Below are 24,370 nucleotides of genomic sequence, written 5' to 3'. Positions count from 1 at the left end.
GAAAGATCTAGCTGAGAACACTAATAGACTTGCTAGAGGAAGAAATTCAGTGACGAAGTGCCCTTGGAAAGGAAAGAATTTAAAAGGGGGCACAATCAAAGTGAGACTGGAAGAAGGGAGCCACCTGGATTCCCAAAGATAGGGCTCTCTCGACCAGACACCAAGTGGAGGCCAACGGGTGGTGACAGGGATATTTTAAAAGATCTGAAAATCCAAAAATGTCCATGGGAAATGTGTTTGCTATTATTTCTGTAGGCTTTCCATCCTCACATTTTTCTTAGGTTATTAAGCTGCCTTTGTACAGGATGCCCAAAAGTGTTTTGAGGGAAACCATTTCTGGGATCTAATAATATTTGTAACAAGTTGTTAGATCGCCAAAAAAAAAAAAAAAAAAAAACATAATTATAGGTGTCATCAGAAGGAGGAGGCAGTTTGAGAGGTCACAAATTGGCAGCCACCGGGTCAAATTAACCCCACGGGTATGATAGCATGCTTAGAATTTTGTATAATGAATTATCAACACTTAAAAATCAGAAGGTTACACACACCAAAAAACCCTGAATTTCTAGCATCTCTTCATTTTTTTTTTACCCCCTCTGGAGCTCTTAGAACATCTTTTAGAAAAATTCAAAAATCTGGTACCACTGGATGAGCAGCAGATTGGAAGGTGAGTCGCCACTGCCTCCTTTCGGCAGGTCTGTACTTTCTGCCAGCGTGGTGGCTCATTTGTCACCTGACCTCTGTCGGCACCAGTGTTTGGTTTAGCCCAGGGAAGTGACTGCAGGCTTGGTAATGCCCAGGACTGCCATAGGGTGGCAGCACTGGTGTGCCGATAAGGCCTGCTCATCAGCCAGAACCTGCAACCAGAACCAGAAATCTCCTTACTTGGTAGCTGACAGTCTCTCTCCAAGTTCCATCCGATTTGTTCCCTGGGAAGCAACAGCAGCTCATTTCCGCATTCTCACTAGGCCTCAGGGACCCTTAGAAGAAGCCAACGACTCAACCTGCTCCCTCCTCTTAGGCCACCACCAGATCCTGGAAGGCACCTCCAGCTGGCACCTCTTCACAGCTGGCCCCTCTAACTGTTCAGGAACTCCACCCTCACCCACCTGTGGACACCATCAGGCCTCAGGAGAGAGAACCTAAGAAGCAGGGCCAATACCCACTCCCTTTTAGAGGCAGATCAATTCATCAAATGCTCACTACTGCCCTTTGCTGACTTTAGTTAAACATCAGTCGGCTTCAAGAGGCAACAGCTTCTTATGCTTCTTCCTGCTCTCTGCTTTTACTCCCCTCACAGCCTTACCAGCAACGTCTTAAGTGGTAACATTTAGTAGAAACTCCTAGAGCCCTTTTGGAAAGACATTTGGTGTTATGCATGAGATCCTCAAAACTGCTCATTTATCCCATTTCATCCAAAATGACATTTACTATTTTTACTGTTTATTCCAAAACGCAGGAAAAGCTTCATATAAGATATTCGTTGCAGTATCTAAATGAGTGACCAACCAGAAACAATTCAAATGTCCAGCAATATGGAAATTGTCCAGGATAAACTTATGTCATACTCCCACTTGATAGACAATTATGTTGCTATTATAAACAACTACAGCCAGGCACGGTGGCTCATGCCTGTAATCCCAGCACTTTAGGAGGCCAACGCAGGCAGATCACAAGGTCAGAAGTTTGAGACCAGCCTGACCAACATGGTGAAACCCTGTCTCTACCAAAAATACAAAAATTAGCCGGGCGTAGTGGCGCACACCTGTAATCCCAGCTACTCAGGAGGCTGAGCAGGAGAATCGCTTGAACCCAAGAGGTGGAGGTTGCAGTGAACCAAGATCGCGCCACTGCACTCCAGCCTGGGCAATACAGCGAGACTCCATATTTAAAACAACAACAACAACAACAAAAAACTACAGACTGCCAGGGACGGTGCCTCACACCTGTAATCCCAGCACTTTGGGAGGCCGAGGCAGACGGGATCGCCTGAGGTCAGGAGTTCGAGACCAGCCTGGCCAAGATGGTGAAACCCGTCTTTACTAAAAACACAAAAACTAGCCAGGCACGATGGCGCACGCCTGTAATCCCAGCTACTTAGGAAGCTGAGGTAGGAGAATCGCTTGAACCCAGGAGGCAGAAGTTGCAGTCAGCCAAGATCACGCCAGTGCACTCCAGCCCGGGTGACAGAATGAGAGTCCATCTCCAAAAAAAAAGAAAAAAGAAACTACAGGCCAAGGCCGGAGGATCACTTGAGCCCAGGAGTTTGAGACCAGCCTGGGCAACATAGTGAGACCTGGTTCTACAAAAAAATTAAAAAATTAGCTGGGCATGGTGGCATACTCCTGTAGTCCCATCTACTTGAGGAGCTGAAGTGAGAGGATCACTTGAGCCCAGGAGGTCAAGGCTGCACTGAGCCGTGATTGTACTGCACTCCAGCCTGTGTGACAGAGTGAGACCCTGTCTCCAAAAAACCAATTATGATGACCATGTAAAATGGAAAAATGATAATAGTGAGAAAAGTATATAAAATTAAATGTACAGTAATGATAACTATCTCTAAAACCTATGCAGAGAATTAGTAAAAGACAACAAAATGTTAACGGTTGTTAATTAACGAGCTGGGAACATGGGTGACCTTTTTAAAATCCCTACCAAATTTTCTTGAATGTGCGTATATACTTTTACAGGGAAAGGCGTCTATGTGTGTGTAAGTGAGGTCTACCTCCATTTAGACTTGAAGGTGCTGCAGCCAATTGTAATAATGGTAAAAAGGTTCCTGGGAATCTGTGCCTCCAGGGTTCAGTGCAACCGCACTAGTAAAGCAGTTTCCAGGGCTCCTTGGCACCCTTTAATACCAATGTTATCCTGCTCTAAAATGCCTGTACTTGCCTAACTCCTAAGAAGACCCCCAAATACCATCTGGATGATAAGATTCGATCATTATGGTTCTCAGATACCACTTTAATCAGGTTTTTCACTATACAGTGATGGGGGTAGAAGATGGTGACTGTTTTCAAGCAAATTCACGAGGCACATGTTCGTCCCTGCCCCAAAGTGAACAGTCTGGGCTTCCCAGAACAGAAAAATGCTTTCCTTCCTGGGGGAATCCCATTCCTGAGCTGACAAGACAGATTTCAGTAAGAATGAGCACAAAGGATAGGGCAAAATAGTGAAGGGAGCCAGGTGCATATTTGAATTCTTTCCAGTGCAGACTGGAACTAGACATGCAGGTATCCCTCCTAAAGGCAACGCCCAAATCCCAGCCATTCCCACTAGAGGCCAAACCGCCTGCCCACAGAGATCGACAGCCAATGTTCATCTCATAACTCTCCTCCCAGCAGTGCACCAGTAAACTCAGATGCCTGAGTGCTTGTGGCCACCACACAACAGATGCAGCCTTCCTCTTCACTGGCCCCTCGGCTGCTGCTGGGTCTGCCTGGCCATCAAGGAGCAGCCAGTATTTGTGTGGCTGTGTGGTGTGGGAGGGGCCAGAATAAGCAACAAAGCCAATTAGATGTGGGTTCTGGGGCTCTGTCAACATGGTAGCAGGACAAGTCACCACCCACAGTAGGACCATAGGGCCCTGTGTCCTCCATTAATTCTTCTCTGGGCGGTTTCTGTTCAGCACAGCTTTCGGGGCAAATTCTAGCTTGTCCTTAAGGCTCACCACCTGCGTGTGGTCCTTGCCTAGAAGCTCATCCAGCTTGCGATCCTCCCGGCGCTCTGAGATGCTCTTTTCCTCCTCCATGGGCTGGGGGTCCTTTCCCCTGATGAACCATTCCAGGTGGTAACCCACAGCCCCGACCACGAAGGCAACAGGGAATGTGACATAAGGAGCATAGGTACGAACCACGGTCCAAAACACAGGCCACATGACATCTGTGGAAAAGCACAAGGCAGCATTAGAGAACCCAGCATCATCTCCCACCAAATAAGAGCAACCCACTAGGGCTCTCCACTTACCAGGCAGCCTGGTACAACTTTTTTTTTTTTTTTTTTGAGACGGAGTCTTGCTCTGTCGCCCAGGCTGGAGTGCAGTGGCGCGATCTCAGCTCACCGCACCCTCCACCTCCCAGGTTCAAGCAATTATCTGCCTCAGCCTCCCAAGTAGCTGGGATTACAGCTAATTTTTGTACTTTTTTAGTAGAGACAGGGTTTCACCATGTTGGTCAGGCTGGTCTTGAACTCCTGACCTCGTGACTCACCCACCTCGGCCTCCCAAAGTGCTGGAATTACAGGCATGAGCCACCACACCTGGCCAGCCTGGCACAATTTACTGAGCACCCACCCCCGTGCAGAGCAATGCGAGAGGTGGATCCCTGAAATAATCTAGGAAATTTCAAAAGATTCCATTGTTAGGGAAGAAGGAAGGATCTCCATTTTACGGACTGTACTCTTTGACAAGTGTGCACCAATATATGACAGTGTTCCCCACAAGGGGATCTCTGAGCCTTACCTAATAGAGCTTCAAGCCTATTGTTGACCCCAGGACCTAGTCTGCCAACATTTCAAGAAGGGAAAAAGATGCCTTTTTCTGCTCTATGAAATTTCTCCATGAGCACAGCCGGCCACCTTTTCCCCATGAAACACAATCTACGATGAATCTCCTGGTTTCACAATATGAAAAGTCGTTCCTTTTCCTCATGTAAAGCATAAGGAGCATATTTAAACAGTCAAATACATAATGCATTACCTAATTATTCTGGATTTTAGGTAAATAGATAATGGTTTTATCCTGTTCTGAACCTGGCTTTTCTAACAATGGAACAAACCTATACTTTACAAATCTGCTGACTAAACCACTTTCAAAATATCCTATCTTGGCTAAAGACGGTGGCTCACACCTGTAATTCCAGAACTTTGGGAGGCTTGTAATCCCCATTACTCAGGAGGCTGAGGCAGGAGAATCACTTGAACCTGGGAGGCGGAGGTTGCAGTGAGCTAAGATCAAGCCACTGCACTCCAGCCTGGGCGGCAGAACGAAACTCCGTCTCAAGAAAAAAAAAAAAATCCTATCTTCAACCAAACCCATACCTTCATATTTACATAAAAAGCTCCTGAAAATATCACAAATCATTATACATACTCTGGATACCGCAGAACTTGAAGATTTTCTGTAAAAAACCACTGTACAAGCCCGGGGGGTGGGGTGGGGCGGGGAGCGGAGTGGAATGGCCTCAAGGCCTCCTGAAATGAAGTAGGGCAATACCAAAGTAATGTAAAAACACACAAATTGGATCACTCTAATGGCCAATTCCGTCTCAAATGATTATTACCATTATCAATTATCAAAGATCATTCACAGTTATAATAACACAGCTACCATTTATTGAGCACTTACATGCCAGGCCTTGGACTAGGTGCTTCATATACACTCACTCTCTTAATCCTCATGTCCACCACGTGAGGTAGATACATAACCCACTATCAGAGGGTTAAGAGACTTGCCCAAAAGTATCCACTAAAAGATCTTTCTGTTTATGCCCCTGTAGGTATTTCTCCAACACTACTATCTCTGATCTAAAGTGAACAATCGAAACCTCACCAAGGATAAGATGATTCTCCCCCTCTCTTTGGTTCCAATTCTCTTTGAAGGAATCCCAATGTTCTCTGGACGTAACACTATAAGGCAGCGGTCCCCAATCTATATTTGGCACCAGGGACCAGTTTCGTGGAAGACAATTTTTCCACAGATGGGGGTTGGAGAGGGATGGTTTCGGGATGAAACTGTTCCAGCTCAGATCATCAGGCATTAGATTCTCATAAGGGGCACACAACGTAGATCCCTCGCATGCGCAGTTCACAATAGGGTTTGCACTCCTGTGAGAATCTAATGCCGCTGCTGATCTATCAGAAGGTGGAGCTCAGGCGGTAATGCTTGCCAGCTCACCCACCGCTCACCTCCTGCCGTGCAGCCCAGTTTCTAATGGGCTGAAGACCACCACTGGTCTGTGGCCCAGGGGGTTAAGGACCCCTGCAATAAGGCAGCATCATGAAATTAAAAAAAAAAAAAAAATTGCAGCATCTCCAAGACTCCCCCGCTTATTGTCTTAGCACCAGGCACTATGATGACAATTTACACACTAATCATCATTTGATCCTCATAACACCTCTATGATGTAGGAATTATTAGCCCAGACTCGTGAAGGCCACAAAGGCTCACAGACATTACGTTAACTTATCCAAGATCACTAGAAGTGATAGAGCCACTGATTTTGAACCCAGGCCTCTCCAATTTCAAAGCCTACACTCTCTCTAGTGGGAAGAACACACTGCAGAGGTATACGGTTTCTGTCCAAACCCTGGACTTAGGGAGAGCTTCCTACAGTTTTTTCCCATCAGCCTGGCATTTCATTACCTAGAAGAGCTTTCCTTTTCCCAAACTCTGAGATTGTACTCAGGGATTTGTGAAATTCAGAGACATAGTAATAGTTAAAAGAGGCACCTCTGAAGAATCCCAAACCTAATACTTCTCCATTTTACTTCCACCTTTAAAGCAAGTCCTCTGTATAAGTAAATGCTTCCCTAAATAGCAACTGTCCGTTCAGATTTCCAAACCTGTCTTAAAACATATCGCGCATGAGTTCACAACTCTCTCTCACATGCAGCATAAAGTCTCTCGCTACCGTCCTGCTCACATTCTAATCATTCCCAAATAAGTCAATTCATTCCTTTATTCGACTTATAACCACTTACTCTGTGTCAGGCACGATGCTGGCTTACCCTGTCTGCGTTTCTCAAGACACTTTAAGCTCCAAAAGGCTAAGAACCGTGTCTGTCTGGCCCAATTATGCCCTATCCATCCAGGCACCTCTCCTACCCTGCCTGGCAGAGTGCCGAAAAAAGGTCTCCTGAACGAATGTATGACAGCCCAAACTCCCTAGTGTAAAATCACAACATCCTCCACCCACTCTCCCCCAAAAGGTGGCAGGAGCATAACAGATGCCTTTGCTGATTACAAAAACCTAAAGACTCCATCATAGTCGTCCCCAGGCAGGGTATCACAATGAAAGAGGCAAAAGTGTCTGAAAAACACTGTGACGCATATTTCCAGCCCGGCATGGAGGACGTCTGCCAAAAGCATCCGGTAAAGGTCACTGGGCTGCTGGGAAACCTGCCCCAGTGCGGGGGCCCGGAGGCCCAACGAGGCCAGAAGCCGTAGTCCCAAATTCAAGAACTGCTAACAAGGACACAGGAGGCCTGAGAAGGCGGAAGAATTAGCCCTGACAGTCACTCGAGCGCAGTCCAGGAATGGGAGCGCAAGTGAGGTGAGGGTCCATCCAAATGGCTACCCTTCTCCCTTCTGTGAGGCTCCCGGTCCCCTGTCCCTAGCCCACCTCATTCATGGCCTCATCAACTTCCGTCCTCATTGAGGTGCCGAGAAGCCCTGTCTGCGGAGGGCTACCTGGGCTCCCAGACTTGGCACCAGAACACCCGCCAGAGAGGGGGGCTGGCAGATCTGGCCGGGACCGGGGTGGACCCTAGCGATCACTCCTCCCGTAACTCAGAGGTTACTGGCCTGGGCTGACCCGACCTGCTCGCCGGGACCGCGCGCTCACCTGCGGCCCAGCCCACACTCCCCAGTGCGGCCCCCGCTCTCCGCCCGCTCGCCGGGAGCACGGAAGTCGCCGCACCCAGCGGCCCGCGGGACCTTGCCCTGTGACCCTGCCCACTGGCCGCCGGCTCTCTCGGAGCGCAGGGATTGGCTGAACTTTAGCCAAAGGACGGAAGGAAGCTAGGCGTCCGCAACTGGGCCCCACTGCGCTGAAATGGACGTCACGCCCTCTGTTGGCCGGGAGGTTTCTCAGTGATGTCGCCACGTGTTTTCTGCGTGGAAAAAGTGAAAGATCATCCAGTCATTTTTTTCAACTGATGTTTATTAGGCGTCTTCTAAGACCTAGGTCTGGGCACGCAAAAACAAAAGACATGATCCCTGACCTCAAGAAGCTCTTCTTAGAAGAGTATATTTTAGTGCTTTAAGACCTCTTGGGATCCGGGCTAGCTTTCTAGTGACCTTGGGAACATTATTAACCTGTCTGAGCCTCCCTTCCCCTTCTGTGTAGAGGTAACAACACCCATTTCGCAAGGATGGTGTGAGGGTTGGAAGAGACAATATTTGTAAAGTACTGTGGCAGGCACACAGCCAGCAGGGAAATAAATGTGGCTATTGTTAGTGTAAAAATAATTCAAATATAGTAAAACCTAAGTCTTACATGACCTCTTGGGTACAAGTATTCACTTCCTCCTCTGTGTCCCCACTGTACCCTATACAGATATCAATTTTATCATATACAGAAAAGTCCCAAAGCTCAAGCTTGTTAATGCTCCCACAAGGCCCTTCCCACCCTCATCCCACTAATCTCAGCCTGCATATTTATTTTGCTCGCACATACTAAACCCGGCAGACCACACTGTTTCACACCTCAGTGCCTTATTGATGCTTTTTCATCTACCTTCCCACCTTTTTTTTTTTTTTCAATTTCACTCTTGTTGCCTGGGCTGGAGTGCAATGGCATGATCTCGGCTCGCCGCAACCTCCGCCTCCCAGGTTCAAGCAATTCCCCTGCCTCAGCCTCCTGAGTAGCTGGGATCACAGGCATGCGCCACCACGCCCGGCTAATTTTGTATTTTTAATAGAGAAGGGGTTTCTCCATGTTGGTGAAGCTGGTCTCGAACTCCCGACCTCAGGTGATCTGCCCGCATCGGCCTCCCAAAGTGCTGGGATTACAGGCGTGAGCCACTGCGCCTGGCCTTTTTTTTTTTTTTTTTTTTTTTTTTTTTAACAAGATCTCGCTCTGTTGCCCAGGCTAGAGTGCAGTGGCACAATCATAGCTCACTGCAGCCTCAACCTCCTGGGCTCAAGTGATCCTCCCACTTCAGCCTTCCGAGTAGCTGGGACCACAGATGCACACCACCAGGCCTGGCTAATTTTTGTACTTTTTGTAGAGACTGGGTTTCACCATGTTGCTCGGGCTGGTCTCGAACTCCTGAGCTCAAGCAATCTGCCCGCCTCAGCCTCCCAAAGTGCTGGGATTACAGGCATGAGCCACCGTGCCTGGCCATGTAGTGCCCTTCCCACCTTTCTTTACTATGCCAGATTGTGCTCTGGCACAATTTTCAAGCTTAAGGGTCACCTCCAGAGGAAGCCTCATACATAGACTGCTTATCACATTAGACACCCTTCCTCTATTATCTCAAACAGCTCAAAGCTAAGCTCTGGCAGTGAAGATGGAGAAAAGGGAACAGTATTGTAGGGGCCAAGGTTCACTGAAAATCAACTGACAAAAGGCAGATTAATAGGAGAAAAGACATACAAAATTTTATTTTAACGTGCATAGCACGGGGCGGGGGGGCGAGGGGGTGGGAAGGGAAGGGTCACAGGAGAATGATTACCCAATAACCCAATGGGGTACAGAAGCGTATACACTCTTTTTCATAGGGGAAGGGGAGAGATGGAGAATATAGACAATTCTTCTGAGGGCAGCAAGTGATTCTTAGGGCGAAAAAATGGACAGAAATTAACTTGTAAATGATTCTCTTTAGAATTTGAATGAGCCCGAGAAACAGGCATCATCTTGTGAAAAATCCATCCAGGCGTAGTTGCCTTCCTCAGTCTTCTTTTCTGAGCTAGATGAGATTTCGGAGAGGGGAGGAAGGCAATTTTGTTTCTTTTGGAAAGACGTTTTCTCGATCAGATTAGGAAATTCTAGAGAGAGTGCCTCCCTATACTTGGGAGAGAAGGTTAGAGGGACCTTGATTCTGAGGCAGCTTCGAAGGCCTCTCAGCATGTCAAAGCGCCAGTCTTTGGGGTATCGCTTTCTGAGCCCCAACAGTACAAATAAATATTTAGGAGACCGTTGTTAGCAGAACCTGTTCACTAACTGAATATGTGGAGAGGAGAAGGGAACAGAACTGCCCAGAGTAACTGGCATTTGGTCAGCCAATCACGTGCTAGGCATTGGGGATGCAAAAATGACTGGGACCAACCTGCCTCCAGAGTTCTCTGACTAAAGAAACAGATGGGTCTACAAAATGTCAATAGAATGTAAGAAATGTGATGACAGAAGTATACACACGCAGCACAGAGGAGGATCTTCAGCCCAGCCAGGAAGATTCAGGGAAGGCTCCCTAGAGGAACCAAGCCTTGAGCTGAGTCTTGAGTCATGGCTAGCAGTTCCCTCAAGCAGAATTGCTGAGGGGCTCAGGAGCATAGACTTAGAAATCAGATAGCCATGGGTTCAAATCCTGACTCTTGTCTGCTTATCTCAGAAAAGCTATTTACACTCTTTGTTCTTAAAAAAAGACAATAGTACCCACTCCTAGGGTTGCTGTATTAAATCACCTAAATGTGTATAAAGTGCTTGGCATAGTAGTTTGCACCTTCTCAGTGCTCAGTAAATGGTTATTGACATGTTAAGTATTTCCCAACTGTATTGCTCCTTCTGTAATGTCCTATGTCCATTCGTGGCATTACTCATTCATTAGGCCAGAAATCTGAGTGACACCTTCAAGGCGTCCCATCTTTGCATTATTCTCCAGATCCAGCTTACTGCACGTATGCCTCCTAAATGTCTCTCAAAGTCAACATCATTATCTCTTACCTGGACCACTTTAGCAGCTCCCTGAATGGTCTCCCTACTGTCTTGTTGCCCCCTCCAGTCCATTTCCTTTCTTTTGGCCATAGTTTTATCTTTCAGATAAAACTATGAGGTTTCCATCTTAGCCTCCCACCCCCAACTCTATGGGTCCCTTCTGGCCATATCTCCTCCACGCCCTCCACAGCCACCATAACCTGTCACCCTCTCCAGCCTATGCTTTCATTCCCAACACACATTTGCTTCCATGGCTTTGCCCAGGTTGGTCCCTTGGCCAGAAATGAATTTCTCCCTTCTCTTCCTTGACTACAAAATGCTAATTCATCCTGCAAGATCCAACTCACAAGGCAGAAGGCTTTCCCAGACTGCCTGTGCTATGGTTGTACCCTCCAAAACTTACACTGAAATTTGTCATTGTGAGTATTAAGAGGTGGGACCTTTAAGAGGTTATTAGGCCATGAGGGCTGCACTCTCATGGGTGGATTGACACCCTTATAAAAGGGCAAGTTCAACTCCCTCTTGCCCTCTCTTGCCCTCTCACCTGCCATGGGATGACACAGCAAGAAGGCCCTCACAAGTTGCCAGCACCTTGACACTGAATTCCCCAGCACCCAGAACTGTGAGCCAATAAATACCTGTTCATTATAAGTTATCCAGCCTGTGGTATTGTTATAGCAGCACAAAATGGACTAAAACACCCTGGTTGCTAGAGGCTCTCTCCTCTCAATCCCTTGGCCCCTCTGGGAGAACAGGTCTCCCTTTGCACCATAACTTTCTGTTTATATGCTGGCCATGGCCAGACTGTAAGCAACTCAAGCAAAAGGACCGGACCTAATCTTTCACTATCTATGGGGCTCAGCATAACTACCTAGGCCACAAGAACCAAAGGAGACTCATCCACATCAGACATAGAAAACTCTATGAATAAAGTCATAGACCCATAAAATGCTGTGTAAATGTAAAGGTTAAACTCAGACTCAGCCACTTCCTGGCTTCATGGTTTGAGGTAAGCTGTTTAAACCTCTCCAAGCCCATTTCCTCACCTGTAAATGGGGGTGAAAACAATATCTGTTTTACAGCATTGCTCTGAGTTCAAACCTCACCCATGCCCCCAATTTTAGAGATGATAAAACAATCTCAGAGAGGTAAACTGACCCAGCCCTTCTACTGGAGACCTTTAGACAGTCATCCAATTTAAGTCTTCCCAAAGCTGGCTGCTCAGAATCTTGTGAAGCACTTGTTAAAACCTTATTCGAGGGCAGAGTCTATTCACTAAGTCTTGGACCAGGCCCAGGAGTCTGTATGGGATCACCTCCAAACTGACTGCTTTTGGGAATTCAGATCACATTAGAGTCCTCCTCACCTTCCAGGCTCATGTGTGTACGTGGACCATCTCTTGCTTTTCCAAAGTTGTCTACCAAACCAGTCTATAAAACGTTCATGCCACTCCTCTGTTCAAAACCCTTCTATGGCTCCCTACAGCCCACAAGACCCAGGCCACCTGCCTCAATGAGACCCAAACACTGATATAATCAAGTCTCTGTGCTCCCAATGTCTCTTCCTCTTCCAAGCCTTTGCACAGCTGTTCCCTGATCTTGGAACATTCTTCCCAGCCCTGGCCCTCCTTCAGCAGCTAATCTCTAATCATCTTTCTGGCACTTACTCCTGTATTTTAACTGCTTGCTTATTTGTCTGTTTTTCCCATATGACCATAAGCTCCATTAGGGGTAGAAACTACATCTTGTTCAGGGCTATTCCTGTGGCGCCCAAAGTGATAAATGTCTGCTGGATAAATGAATGAGAAGAATTAGCTGACCCAGTGTGGCCCAGAAAAGCAGCCAATCCTGAAGGCTTTTCCTCCTGCCTGGAGGTGACACACCAACCCAAAGGACTGCTCAAGGAGTGGAAAGGGGCTTTCTGGGTGGAGACTGCCATCAGCCCTCTCTGGTCTAAGAAGCCTGCAAAGCTAAAAGCTCATGATTTGGCATTAGACCTGGGTCCACCACATTTAGTCCTGTGACCTCAGAAAGGTCTTGTAACCTGCCCTGAGCTTTGGCTTTCTCTTCTATTGTAAGGATCAGCCACATTCATGTAAAGCACTCACCCCTTGCCTGACCCACACTGACCACTCAATAAAGCCATCGATACTAGGTTCTGGTTTTCATTTAGCTTCCCAGGAGAGCTCTGTTCTTTGTACTTCCTCTTCCCCCACCCCAGCCTCCACCAAGGTGGCCACCCATAGGAGGCATCAGAAAATGCGGCAGGACTGAAGTTTTTCTGCTGCTGATCAGGAATGACTGGAGCAGAAGGAACATTGTGCCCCTAGGGGAAGGGAAACCAATTATTTGTCAATACCTAACAATAACCACACTCCCGGTTTATTGAGCACATGCTGCGTGCCCGGCGAGCTCCTGACTTCCCTCTCTGGGGGAACCCTGCGGACTGGGAGGCAGAACGGGATACACCGAAATAGGAAGAACGGAGAGCTTGACACCCTCCCCCTCTTCACCCCACCTGGGCCCCTCCAGGAGGGTCCAGGCCCTTACTGTGGGCATCAGGGGGCCGAATCTCCTTTCCACCAGCTGGCCCATCCCTGGAAGGAGCTCAGGCAACCCCTGCTGTCTCCAAACCAAGAGAGTGGGCTCCCGATCCCTTCTCCCTTCACCCCCGTCCTCCCACACACGGGACGGAGGTGGCCTCTTCTGGAGAGAGCAGCTGGCTCGAGTGCGTTCTGCCGTTTTATTTTTCCTGGGATATTCAAGGGGATGTGGGAACAGCCACAGGTGTGGTGAGGGGAAGCCCCCATCTCCCCTCCCCAGCCGCTGGGAAAGGGGAGAGGCCCAGGCGCCCTGGTCCTGGGTTGGTCCAGCCACTGTGGTCCCTGGGCCCAGTGGGCAGAGGGCTGAGGATGGAGCCCCTGGGAGGGTGGGGCGGGCTCCTAGGCAGGGTTCGGGATTCTTCATAAAAAGCCACGAAGCTTGATCCCCACGAAGCCCAGCCCCGCGGGGTGGGGAGGGGGGGAACGCAGAGCCCAGATGAGGGACCCGGCCCGGCCTGGCCCGTGGGGGAAAGAATGGCAGAGATGGTGCCCATGGGGAGGAGGTGGGGACAAAGCGTCGGACCAGGTGGGCAAGGGATCCAGGTGAGGGGCGCAGGGCGGAGAGGCACGGCCCCCTGCCCAGCCCGGGCGCCTTCGCGTGGGATCAGGAAGGTAAAAAACCCACGAGAGTGTGACGGGCCCGGGGGCCGGGGCGTGCGGTGCCGGTGGGGCGGGCGCACGGGGCGGCCCGCGTTCACAGTGACCTCGACGCTGGGTGTACAGTACGGGTGGAGAACCGCGGGCCCGGGCCGGGCTGGGCGGGCCGGACCGGTCACAGCCTGGTCTGGGCCTCGGGGATGTAGATCTCGATGCTGTCGGCGCTCTCGGTGGCCGAGCTGTGGCGGAAGGAAGCGGCGCGCTTGGCCGCCAGGAGCCGCTTGCGCGCTTCCTGCCGCTGCCGGTCCACGGAGTCCAGGGAGCGCTCCTTCACCGGCACGCCCCGGCCCCGCAGGGGCTTCTTTGGTATCGGCGGAGGGACCTTCTTCTCCTCCTGCGGGGCAGAGGGCGTCGCTGAGCTGGGGCGCCGAACCATCCCAACACCCAGGTGTCCGCCCCCGCACCCCCGCGCCCAGAGTGCTGACGACCGCGTGTCTCCGAACGCGATGGCGCTCAGAATCCGCCACCGATCCCGTGACCTGAAGCCCCAGGTGCTCCTGTTCCGACAAAGTCAAATTCCCACATTTTCCACCAAAGCGCGGCGCGTTCGAGCGCCCCCTGGTGGCGCCGTTCTCAACAGCTCGCATCAGAGCCGGTTTTTCACTCCGGGTCCCGACCCGGAGGAGGGAGTTCCCGACCCAGGCTCCGCAACGAGGGTGCACATACCAGGCCTCTGGCCCTCATCGCAGACAAGGTCCAGCGACCTGGCGGCTGAGGGGACCCTCAAGGCTCTGCCCTCGATGCCTAGGCCCGAACTGAGGACAGTCTGTCCTTCCGTAAGGTCTACTTTTGCTCTCTCCAGCTGCAGCCGCCACCACCCCCCCAACCCCGCTCCCCCGCGCTGAGGAAGCCTTGGGGTTCTGGCAGCTCAAGCAGTGATGAGCACTGGGGCCAAGCAGACGGCAGTGGCCACGAGCGTGGTCACTCTGGAAGGAGATGGTCACCTATCACCTGTCCAAGGCTGCCCTTGCTGCCCATGGATCCCTTCCCCTGCCCCCTTGTTCGTCCCACCCTCCACCTCTCTGGGGAGGGGAATTTCCCAGAGTCTGGCCTCTTTGCCTGAAGGGACCCCAGCCCCACCTTAGGCTCCAGGAGTTTCCAGCTGTTGGCCTTGAGTTGCTGTAGCTCCAGGAACTTGAGGGTCACATCCTCGATGGAGAGCTGTAGGAGGTCCCAGAAACCCGCCAGGTCCTGGAAGGTGGGCACAGGGAACGCAGTGGGATCCTGCAACAGAGGAAGATGGAGAGAAAGTGATTGGTCAAGGAGGTCTGAGCCCCAGCCAGGACAAGAGAAAGTCCTATCCACCCTTACTGCCAGGAAGCTCAGCCTGGGAGAGTGGGTGGGGGCTGGGAGACAGGGGGACAAGAGCGAGCCCAGGCCTCCCCTTCTTGTGCACAAACACCTAGTCCTACCTCCAGGCACAAGACTCACAGCTACCCCAGCAGGCATGCAGGCCTGGTCTCACCTCTGGTACACACTCACTCTGGGTCACCTGCCTGTCTCACCTCCAGCACACACACACTCTGGGTCACCTGCCTGTCTCACCTCCAGCACACACACACTCTGGGTCACATGTATCTGGTAGGATCTACTACTACGGGCACTCACCATGCTTTGCTGACACAGCCGGAAGAACTGCTGAACCTTCTGGGACAGGAGAAGTTGTGTGCTGCCCACAGCACTGCGGATCTTCTCCAGGACTAGAAAGCAGAAGGAAATTCAGGGAGGGAAATGATGCATCTCCTTCCCCAGCCTCCACGAAGTCTGCCCTGAATGACGGTGACCCCTCGGTTGCTTGTCACTGTGTATCCATCAGTCTCCTCCAGCCCCAGCCCCATCCCACCCTCAAGTTCCTAACAAGTTCTCGCTCCACTACACCAAGACTGTATCCTCAGACACTGATGTTTCCTGCTTCATACAGCCTACATTTCTTGAGTGTTCATCCTCCTTTATCCTTTCTCCCTCCCGTATCAGAGAACAGACGGAAACCAGCCCCAGCCTAGCCCTATAGCCTTGGCCAGGGCATTAGCTCAATGACCACCCACTGGCTAAGCTTTGTTCATCACTCCCCAGTGCATGCAAGACTCCTTGGCTCTTTAAGAATGACCAAGTAATTTCATGTACATAACACATCTTCATAGTCACTGTCCCCTCAACTCAGAGATTCTGGGGTAAGACTGTGTCTCTCAGTGGATCTGACTTACAGGAAGGGCCATGCTCTCCCTCGGGCCAGGGCCACATCTCCCTAGCTGAATCTCCCTCTTCTGTGCCTCAGACAGGATCTGACATTGTGAACTGCCTCCCTCTCTGTAATCTTGGTCGCACCACCTGGATCCCCACACCAGTCCAGATCTGAACGGAGTTCCCTTAGTCCCCATAAACTTGGTGATTTGGACTAGCAGCCATCCATAGAAGGCCCAGCCCTTTGGCCTGCAGTGTCTGCAGTCCCAGCCCTGGCCTCTAAAGCTGCACCATGTGCACCCTGCTCCCTTTCAAGAGCTCCCAGCATGTCTTGCTGCCGATGTTGACCCGCCATGCTCCAGTGCAGAAGACCAGTGAGGCACCAACCGAAGGGGCCTCCTGTTACACTGCAGCCCCAGCCACCCCCATCAGGGTCTCCTGAGCACACACGAGGCCATGGTCCCCAGAGTCCCCTTGTTCCGATGCCGTGACTCACTCTCCTCGGGTAGCTCATAGTCCTCCGCCTCACGCTCCATCTGCTGGCACCAGTGCTCCAGCTTCTCCACCTCTGCCCGCAGCATCTTGATGAACCACTCGCCGTCGCGTGGGCAGGGGGATGCGCGGCCTGAGTCGGGGAGGCTACGTGAACCGCGCTCTATCCAGGAGTCACGGCGGCCGGCCCCAGGGCCGGGGGTGGGGGCGGGGGCAGGGCCGGGCGACCCATCGGTGGCCGGCGGCTCGTACGGCAGTGGGTAGCCCTCGCGGTAGGCCCACTGGCCCTGCGTGTGGACCGTGCGGAAGACTGAGTAGGTGGGGGCCCGGGGCCCAGGCTGGGGCTCAGAGGCGTGCCTCTGGAAGGAGCGTCCAAACTGCAGGGCCTTGTCTTCTGTGGCCACCGTGGCCAGGCCTGCCAGGCCCTCCAGCTCCAGGTCTGCCTGCACGCCAGCCGTCACACTATTGGAGCGCTTGAACCTTGCTCGCCTGGGGAGAGGGGTGGCTGTCATCCCCCATTGCCCAGGCTCATGCCAGCTCTCACCCCCACCCCAAGCAAAAAAAAGGAAGGGAATGAGAAAGGGAACCTACAAAGTGATGGACATTAACCTATGCCCTTTAAATATATTGGTCCTTGCAACAGCTACATACATAATATACCTACCTACTGCACTGCCTCTAGATAGGGGTGATATCCAAGCTATTTAGCAACCAGTTCAGTCCATGGACAGAGCAGATGCTGGCATACACCAGGCAGAGCAGGCACAGACCAAAATGCTGCAGCAGTGCCCTGGAGAGGCTAGATTGTGGGGTGGGCTAGAGGGGTCAGGGAGGAGCCAGGGTGGTGGCTCTTTACCAGTGAAGGCAGAAGGTATTTCAATTTTTTTTTTTTTTTTTTTTTTTTTTTGGAGATGGAGTTTCGCTCTTGTTGCCCAGGCTGGAGTGCAATGGCGCGATCTCGGCTCACCGCAACCTCCGCCTCCCGGGTTCAAGCGATTCTCCTGCTTCAGCCTCCCGAGTAACTGGGATTGCAGGCATGCGCCTTTTGTCTCTTTTTGGAAGAGACAAGGTTTCTCCATGTTGGGCAGGCTGGTCTCGAACTCCTGACCTCAGGTTATCCACCCGCCTTGGCCTCCCAACGTGCTGGGATTACAGGTGTGAGCCACCGCGCCTGGCCGAAGTATTTCAATATTTTAACAAATTCTGTGTCTATGCTAGTTTACACCAGCTGCACTAGAGTGTCCTCAGCTCTACCTAGAGATGAGTAAACTAAGTAAACCCAGCTTCAAAGTAGCAGAGCCAGGATTTGGACTCAGCGCTGCCGGGCTCCACAGTCCAAGCACTTCCCACTGCACCAGCTGCTAGAACATCACAGGAAGAAATGCCTTGGAGCAGCTGGAGGTGGAGTGGGCCTGCAGCTGGGAGGACTTCTCTAGGGACCCCGATGGCTCAGCCCAGAGCCTGGCCAGACACAGTAAGTCAGTGCCAGTGGAGCTGAATTAAGTTGTCTGCAGGAATGACATAGGGCCTGGAAATTTCTTGTCTTTGAGTTAATAATATGCAAATCTTATGCAAACCAAAAAGTCAACTGGCCGTGTTCATTTTTTCCCTGAATTCAGAGCCCTTTTCTATAAAGAAGTCAGTGGCCGCTTAAGATGCATGAGGTTGGGACCAGGCAATACTTTAAGAAGTGGGAGTCAGGAGATGTGGGAGGTGGGAGATAAACAGAAGATCAAGGTTTGGAAATTCAAGGACCACAAAAGAAAAGCCTGTGTGTCCTGAGCTACCTCCACCCCTACATGGTCAGAAGGGATTGTGGGCCCAGCTCTAGGGTCCCTCCACCTCCCCAAGAGACTCTCCCAACCCCCGCAACTTCAGCCTTTCTCTTGCTGCCCAGGCCTTCTCTCCCTGCCTGCCTGCCTACTTCTCTCCAGCTGGCAGGCTGCCTGCTGGGAGCCTGTTGCCATAGAAACCAGGCCCAGAAGGATGCTGCAGGACCCAGGAAGGAGAGATGCACTCATGTGCAGTCTCCAACGAGCCCTATGTCCCAACCCCCACCCAGAGAGGGAGAAGGAGAGAGAACATATCCTCATTGCCTCCCACACAGTCTTCCCCTCAGTGTCTGCCCTGTCCTGCCCTGGTCAAGGTTTGCATCACCATCTGCCCTGATGATTAGACTGGCCTCCTTTCAGATACCTCTGCCTCCATCAGTACCCTGCAGAGGAAGAGCACGGGGCCAGGAGTTAGCTCTGAGTTCTAATGCTGGCTTTCTCACTGTGTGCCTTTGTCACTCACCCTCCATCTAGGTCATCCAATGTGTATGTGTGTATGTATTTAAAATATATGTATTAGATATAAATATACACACATATACATCTAAAAATACACACATATATACAATTATAGAAATAGATAAGCAATTGCCAAGGTAGTTCCTCTCTCTAAAATTATATTTTGCATATTTTAAGATCTGGGGCCCTCCCCAGTCCACCCAAGACTGGAATAGTCTTCCTAAAGCTGAGCTCTGCCAAGTCATTCCCCTGCTCAAAACCCTTCCACAGCCCCCTACTACCGACAAGACAAAGTTCAGACTTCCTGTACCAGCATTATCTGAGGCCCTGATGTCCTGGACACAGTCCTCCTCTTCAACCTCATCTCCCCCACATTCTCCTTGTTCCTTGAATCGACTATAAGCGATCCTGACTCCAAGCCTTTGCACACGCTACTCCTCTGCCTGAAATGGCCTTCCTCCTCCTGGCTCCTTGTCCATTCCCTGCTTAAGTCCTGTTTCACCTGTTTCACCCTCCACTGCCCACAAGACCACTCCTGAGTACCACACCTCCCTCAGCAGCCCTCCTGGCTTCAGAGGCAGCCCTGCCGTTCAGGCAGATTGTTCTCTTTCTGGTGAGAGTCTTGAGTGTCTAGCTGCACTGTTAGGATGCACTTTGACTTGCTTTGAATGTTTTTGTGCCTTTGTGCTCTAGTTAGCTTGTGGCTCCTTCAGAGCTACAGCTGTTGCAAACCACAAAGGTAAAGGAGGGGGTTGCTCCAATAAATACGTGCCTGATGATCTGCCACACCTGCGTGCTTTCCTGTCATCCCTGCTAAACACAGCTCTGTCCTTCGGCACTGCCATGTTCGCTGCCTTCTGCCTGTCCTCTGAGATGTCTTGAGAGGATCCCATTCCATCGCGATGGAAACAGCCATACTGCCGGGAACAGAAGGACCAAGTGCCCCAGGCTGCATGCTTCTCAAGCCACTGCCTCAGTGAGCTCTCTCACATGTCTGCCTCAAAGGAGACCAAGGAAGTCGAGGAGCTGATGGGATGACCAGAAGCACAGTCCTCACCAACGCTCCTGGCCAGCAGCCAGAGATGTGTACAGCACAAGCAGGAGGCGCTTATCCCTGTGCAAGTGGCATTTAAAACCAGCAGTGTGGGACAAGCTCACCCAAGAAAAGAACAACGGATCCAAGATCCAAACCCCGGGGGAACACGGACATTTCAGGGGTGGGTGGAGACGGTGCAGCTCATAGAGGAGTCTAAGCCAGAAAGGAAGGGGGAGAAAACCACCAGAAAGTGACATAAAATCAGAGAGGGGACAGCAAGGTCTCATGAAGGAATGGGTAGCATGGAAAACGCAGCCGGTTAAGAATGAAAGGTGCCCACGGATTTTGCAATCTGGAAGCCACGGGTGATCCAAGCAAGAGTGGGTTTGGTGGAATGTGGGGGCAGATGCAGACTGCAGCAGGTTGTCAGGAGGTGGAGAAAACTAGTCAAGTCAACCCTCAAAAAGCCTGGCTAAGAAGGGAGGAAGACAGAAGAGAATGTACTGTTAAAGAGGGATATTTTGTTTTGGGTGCTTCTTGCTTGCTGTATCCCAAGAGGAAAGAACCTGTGGTGTAGGCAGAATAATAGCCACCAAAGGAATCCACATCCTAATCCCCAGAACCCAGGAATATGTTACCTTCCACGGCAAAAAGGAATTTGCAGATGCGATTAAGTTAAGGATACTAAGAAGAGGAGACTCTCCTGGATTATCCTGGTGTAATCATATTTTATAAATTAGGGAGGAAGAAGAGTCAGAGAAGAAAATGGAATGACAGAATCAAGGTTGGAATAATGCAACCTAGGGACTCAACCCACCACTGCTGGCTCTGAAGATAGAAGCAAGCTGCTCAAGTGAAAGAATGCAGATAGCCTCTATAAACTGGGAAAAGGTGACAAATGGATTCTTCCCAGAGCCTCCCAGAGCCCAGTTTGAAACCCCATTGAGACTCTGACCCCAGATAATAAATATGTATTGTTTTCCATCACTGAATTTGTGATAATTTGTTTCAGCAGGAATACAACATTAACACAACCTGTAAAGAGAAATGAAATGAAGAGAGAGAAGAGAGAAAGAACCAGATATAAGGAGGATAAAAAAGAATAACATCTTCTAAGCACTTAGTATGTGCCAGGAGAAGCACTTTCCATGAATAAACATGCTCAATCCTCACAAACAGTCCCACTCTATGGATGTTAGTGTCAGCCCTACTTGTAGATCAGAAAACCGAGGCTTAGAGGGGTTGACTCCTAAGATGAAGTCAGGGCTGGTGGAAGAGGCAAGGGAAGATATCTAAGTAAGCTGGGGTTAGGCTTGGAAGTGGACAGAAGTCCCACCAGTTGACCCCAATCATCACAATGAAGTGGCCGATGGGGGGTGGTTATCTGCTGGAGATGTCTGGGGAGTAGGGGAAGGAATGAAAATGAGCAGCTTTGGGTGGAGGCAGCAGAACAGAGCGGTTAGGCCCGTGTGCTCTGGAGCCTTGCCCGGGTCCAAAACCCAGCTCGGTGGCTTGTGCCTCATTTTCCCATCTGTAAATGAGAATGATAATAGTAGCAGTTCATAAGATTGTTGTGAGATAATATCCATAAAGAACTCAGAACAGCACCCTGCCTGCCCATTGTGTTAGCTATTCTAGAGAAGTAGAATGGTTTGCAGCTCTCACTGAAAAGAAAGGGAGCTGGACAAACACAATCATCGGAATGTAGCACTGAGAACCCGGCTAGGGCATTGTAGTTATTAATTATTATGATTGCTGTTGATCATTTCCATCTGTTCTCCCACAGCGCTTTGAACAAAACTCTTTTATACTCCATATCACATTGTATCATGGCTGGTTATTTGCATAAGTGTCTCCTCACTAAATAGGGCAGTTCATCACACTGATTGGTTGGTTGGTTGGTTGGTTGGTTGGTTGGTTGGTTGGTTGGTTGTTTGGTTGGAAGGAAGGATGGTAGAGACCACTAACTGTCTTCCAAGATCCACTCTCCATTTCCCCCTTAGTAACAGAACCCCACCATTTTATGCTGGACACATGGCTACTTTGAATAAAGATTCTTTCCCAATCTCCCTACCAACTAAATGTAGCCATGTGCCTAAGTTCTAGCCCATGAGATAAAAGTAGAAGTGGCATGTGCAACTTCCAGAAAGTGTCCTTAAAAGGAGGGGGTATGCCCTTCCTTGTCTCTTCCTTCTTCCCGATCACCAGAATGCAGACATGATGGCTGGACCTCAAGCAGCCATTCTGGAACATGAGACCAAAGGGAAGTGCTAAGTGGGGTGGGGGATGAGGAAAAGATAGAAGGCTCCAGGTCCTGACACTGTGGGGCATCTACCAGACCTCAACTAACTCTCCCTGGATTTCCTCTAAGTAAGAGAGAAATAAACTTCTATCATATTTAAATCACTGTTGTTTGGGGGGTTTTCTATAACTCACAGTCAAACCCACTCCTAACTATATAACAGATGAATTTTTAGAATAGTGAAGTTAAGGGCTTATGTCGCTATTTAGTTTTGGATTTGGCAGTATTTGCTGTGGTCTCCACCAACAGCTGTCAGCACAGGATAAAAACTGGCTTCAGCTGTGAATTGTCATTAATGCGTAACAATGCGTTCACAATATTTTCTCCCAAGCCTTTAAATGCAGCTGCAGAAGCCTCCTCCCTTTGAGTGCTCCAAGGTGACAATGATTACATTCCTGATGATTCTGCAAGTTGTTATCATGGTTACTTCAGGGAGAGTTTCCACCGCGATTCTACTTCAGGGAGAGTTTCTACTGTGATTCTCTGGGGGATAACATAAAAGCCTCCGGGTAGAAGCTGGATTATCCCAAGAGACACAGTATCCAAGGAAAGCTCTATATCCAGAAGTTGTCAAGAGGTTTTGCCAGGAGTATTTGGCAGCAGGCAGGAAGGGTGGGAGGGGGAGTGGGCAGGGAGGGGGAAGGACGGTGTCATTTCAACTAGGCATAGCCTTCAAACTAGCTTCTATAGAAGCTCCTGTGTGAAGGCATCTAAGAGCCTAAACATATAATCAAGCAGGGGTCACTGAACCCACCACTCCAGCCTGGGGGCTGTGACAGGGATGCCAAGGTGGGGCTAGGGTGGAAGATTCAGGAGCAGTCATGAGGGTCAGTCAGGAACCGTCCTAAAGTTGCAGGCTCAGGAATGGAGGTAGCATCTGTGCCCAGGGCTTTGGGCAGTCAGCTTCTTATTGCTTTTGCAGGACTGCTCTTGGAATATAACTTAATGGGTATGGAAGCTTCTTTCCCAGGCCTCAAGGGGCCATTCTTTCAGCACATACCCTTCCCAAGCTCCCAAAGCTAGAAATGACCATAATGTTAAGGAAAGGGTAGGCAGGTCTTCCTCCACAGAGTTCTCCAGGTGGCCCTTCGTGGGCACAAGCAGGTATGAGTAGGGTTGTCAGATAAAATATAGGACTCCCAGTTGAATTTGAATTTCAGATAAATAACAGATTTTTTTACTATGAGTATGTCCCAAATATTGCATGTGACATACTAAAATGCATTCATTGTTTATCTGATCATCAAATTTAACTGGGCATCCTGGTGGTTTTTGTTTCTTTATTTTGGTGGGTTTTGCTGTTGATGTTGTTGGTTTTGTTTTTGCTAAATTTACAATTTAAGATAAGGTCTGTCTGGGAGGAATTAGAGGTGGAAGATACAGGCAGATCCCTATGGTTAGAAAGAGTTGGAGGCAAAAATCCCATTTTCTATGACTTCAGAGGGCCCCTTGCTAATATTCAGCAAGACATCTGATGCATCCTTTTATCATGGCCCAGAGTGTGCTGGGTCTAGGGAAACAGGTGCCATAAGGACGTGTTGAGACACGGCTGGTAACTGATTAAGTATGTTCTCTCTCACCACAAGGCCTTAGCATATGCTATTCCTTCTGCCTGGAACCTTATCTCCCATTTTTCACTCAGTTAATTTTTGTTCATCCTTCAGATCTCCACCCAAATGTCACTTCCCAGGGAAGCCATGCCTGACCCCTCTGGCAGACTCAAAGCCCCATAGTCTACACTGTCATGGCTCACATGCCGCTCCTTTGTGGCAGCCGGCACAGCAGCTACATCATTAATGAGATTCTTAGATTAACTTCGTGGTAAGCTTTGCATGGGCAGGAGCTGTCTCTGGTTCTGCTCACCTTTGCATCCTCAGTGTCCAGCACAGTGTTTGGCAAATAATACAGATCCAATAAATATATGTGGACAGATGAATCTTGGCGGGGGGGGGGGGTGGGGGGGTGCAGTGGAGATAGAACTGAAGGGGTGCCAGCCCCCTCCCCTTATATTCTAAGCCAAGTCATCACTGACACTGGGCAACTGGAAGGACTCACAGACAATTCCCAGACAGAAGGGACAATAAGTCCAAAATCCTCACCCAAGAGGTAAGCAGGGAACACCCTGAAAGGCAGAAGAGAAGAGACCTTTCCTGCTCAGCAATTTTTAAAACCAAAGTACAGAGAGAGAAACAGATACTGGGATGAGTGAGACAG

General features: G+C 50.0%; 1 protein-coding gene across 4 annotated transcripts in view; it reads right to left on the bottom strand.

The window, feature by feature from the left end:
- Positions 1–1,426: 1,426 nt before the first annotated feature.
- The window catches only part of DLGAP3 (DLG associated protein 3), a 76,482-nt gene continuing 53,538 nt past the window's right edge, over positions 1,427–24,370 (bottom strand). For 2 of the 4 annotated variants that reach the window (XM_004025429.5, XM_055391307.2), the window contains 5 exons: positions 16,532–17,016; positions 15,463–15,554; positions 14,935–15,078; positions 7,563–14,188; positions 2,944–3,882 (listed from right to left, as the gene is read on the bottom strand). In XM_004025429.5, the coding sequence (XP_004025478.3) occupies positions 13,970–14,188; positions 14,935–15,078; positions 15,463–15,554; positions 16,532–17,016 (940 nt within the window). In that variant the 3' untranslated portion in view covers positions 2,944–3,882; positions 7,563–13,969. Of the gene's footprint in view, positions 3,883–6,699; positions 14,189–14,934; positions 15,079–15,462; positions 15,555–16,531; positions 17,017–24,370 lie in introns of all 4 variants that reach the window. The other 2 variants (XM_063700495.1, XM_063700494.1) reach the window with 2 other exon arrangements.

This window comes from Gorilla gorilla, chromosome 1, assembly GCF_029281585.2.
Source record: "Gorilla gorilla gorilla isolate KB3781 chromosome 1, NHGRI_mGorGor1-v2.1_pri, whole genome shotgun sequence".
Taxonomy (NCBI): Eukaryota; Metazoa; Chordata; class Mammalia; order Primates; family Hominidae; genus Gorilla; species Gorilla gorilla.
The sequence above is the reverse complement of the archived record's forward strand: the minus strand, read 5'-3'. Positions and strand labels throughout refer to the sequence as shown.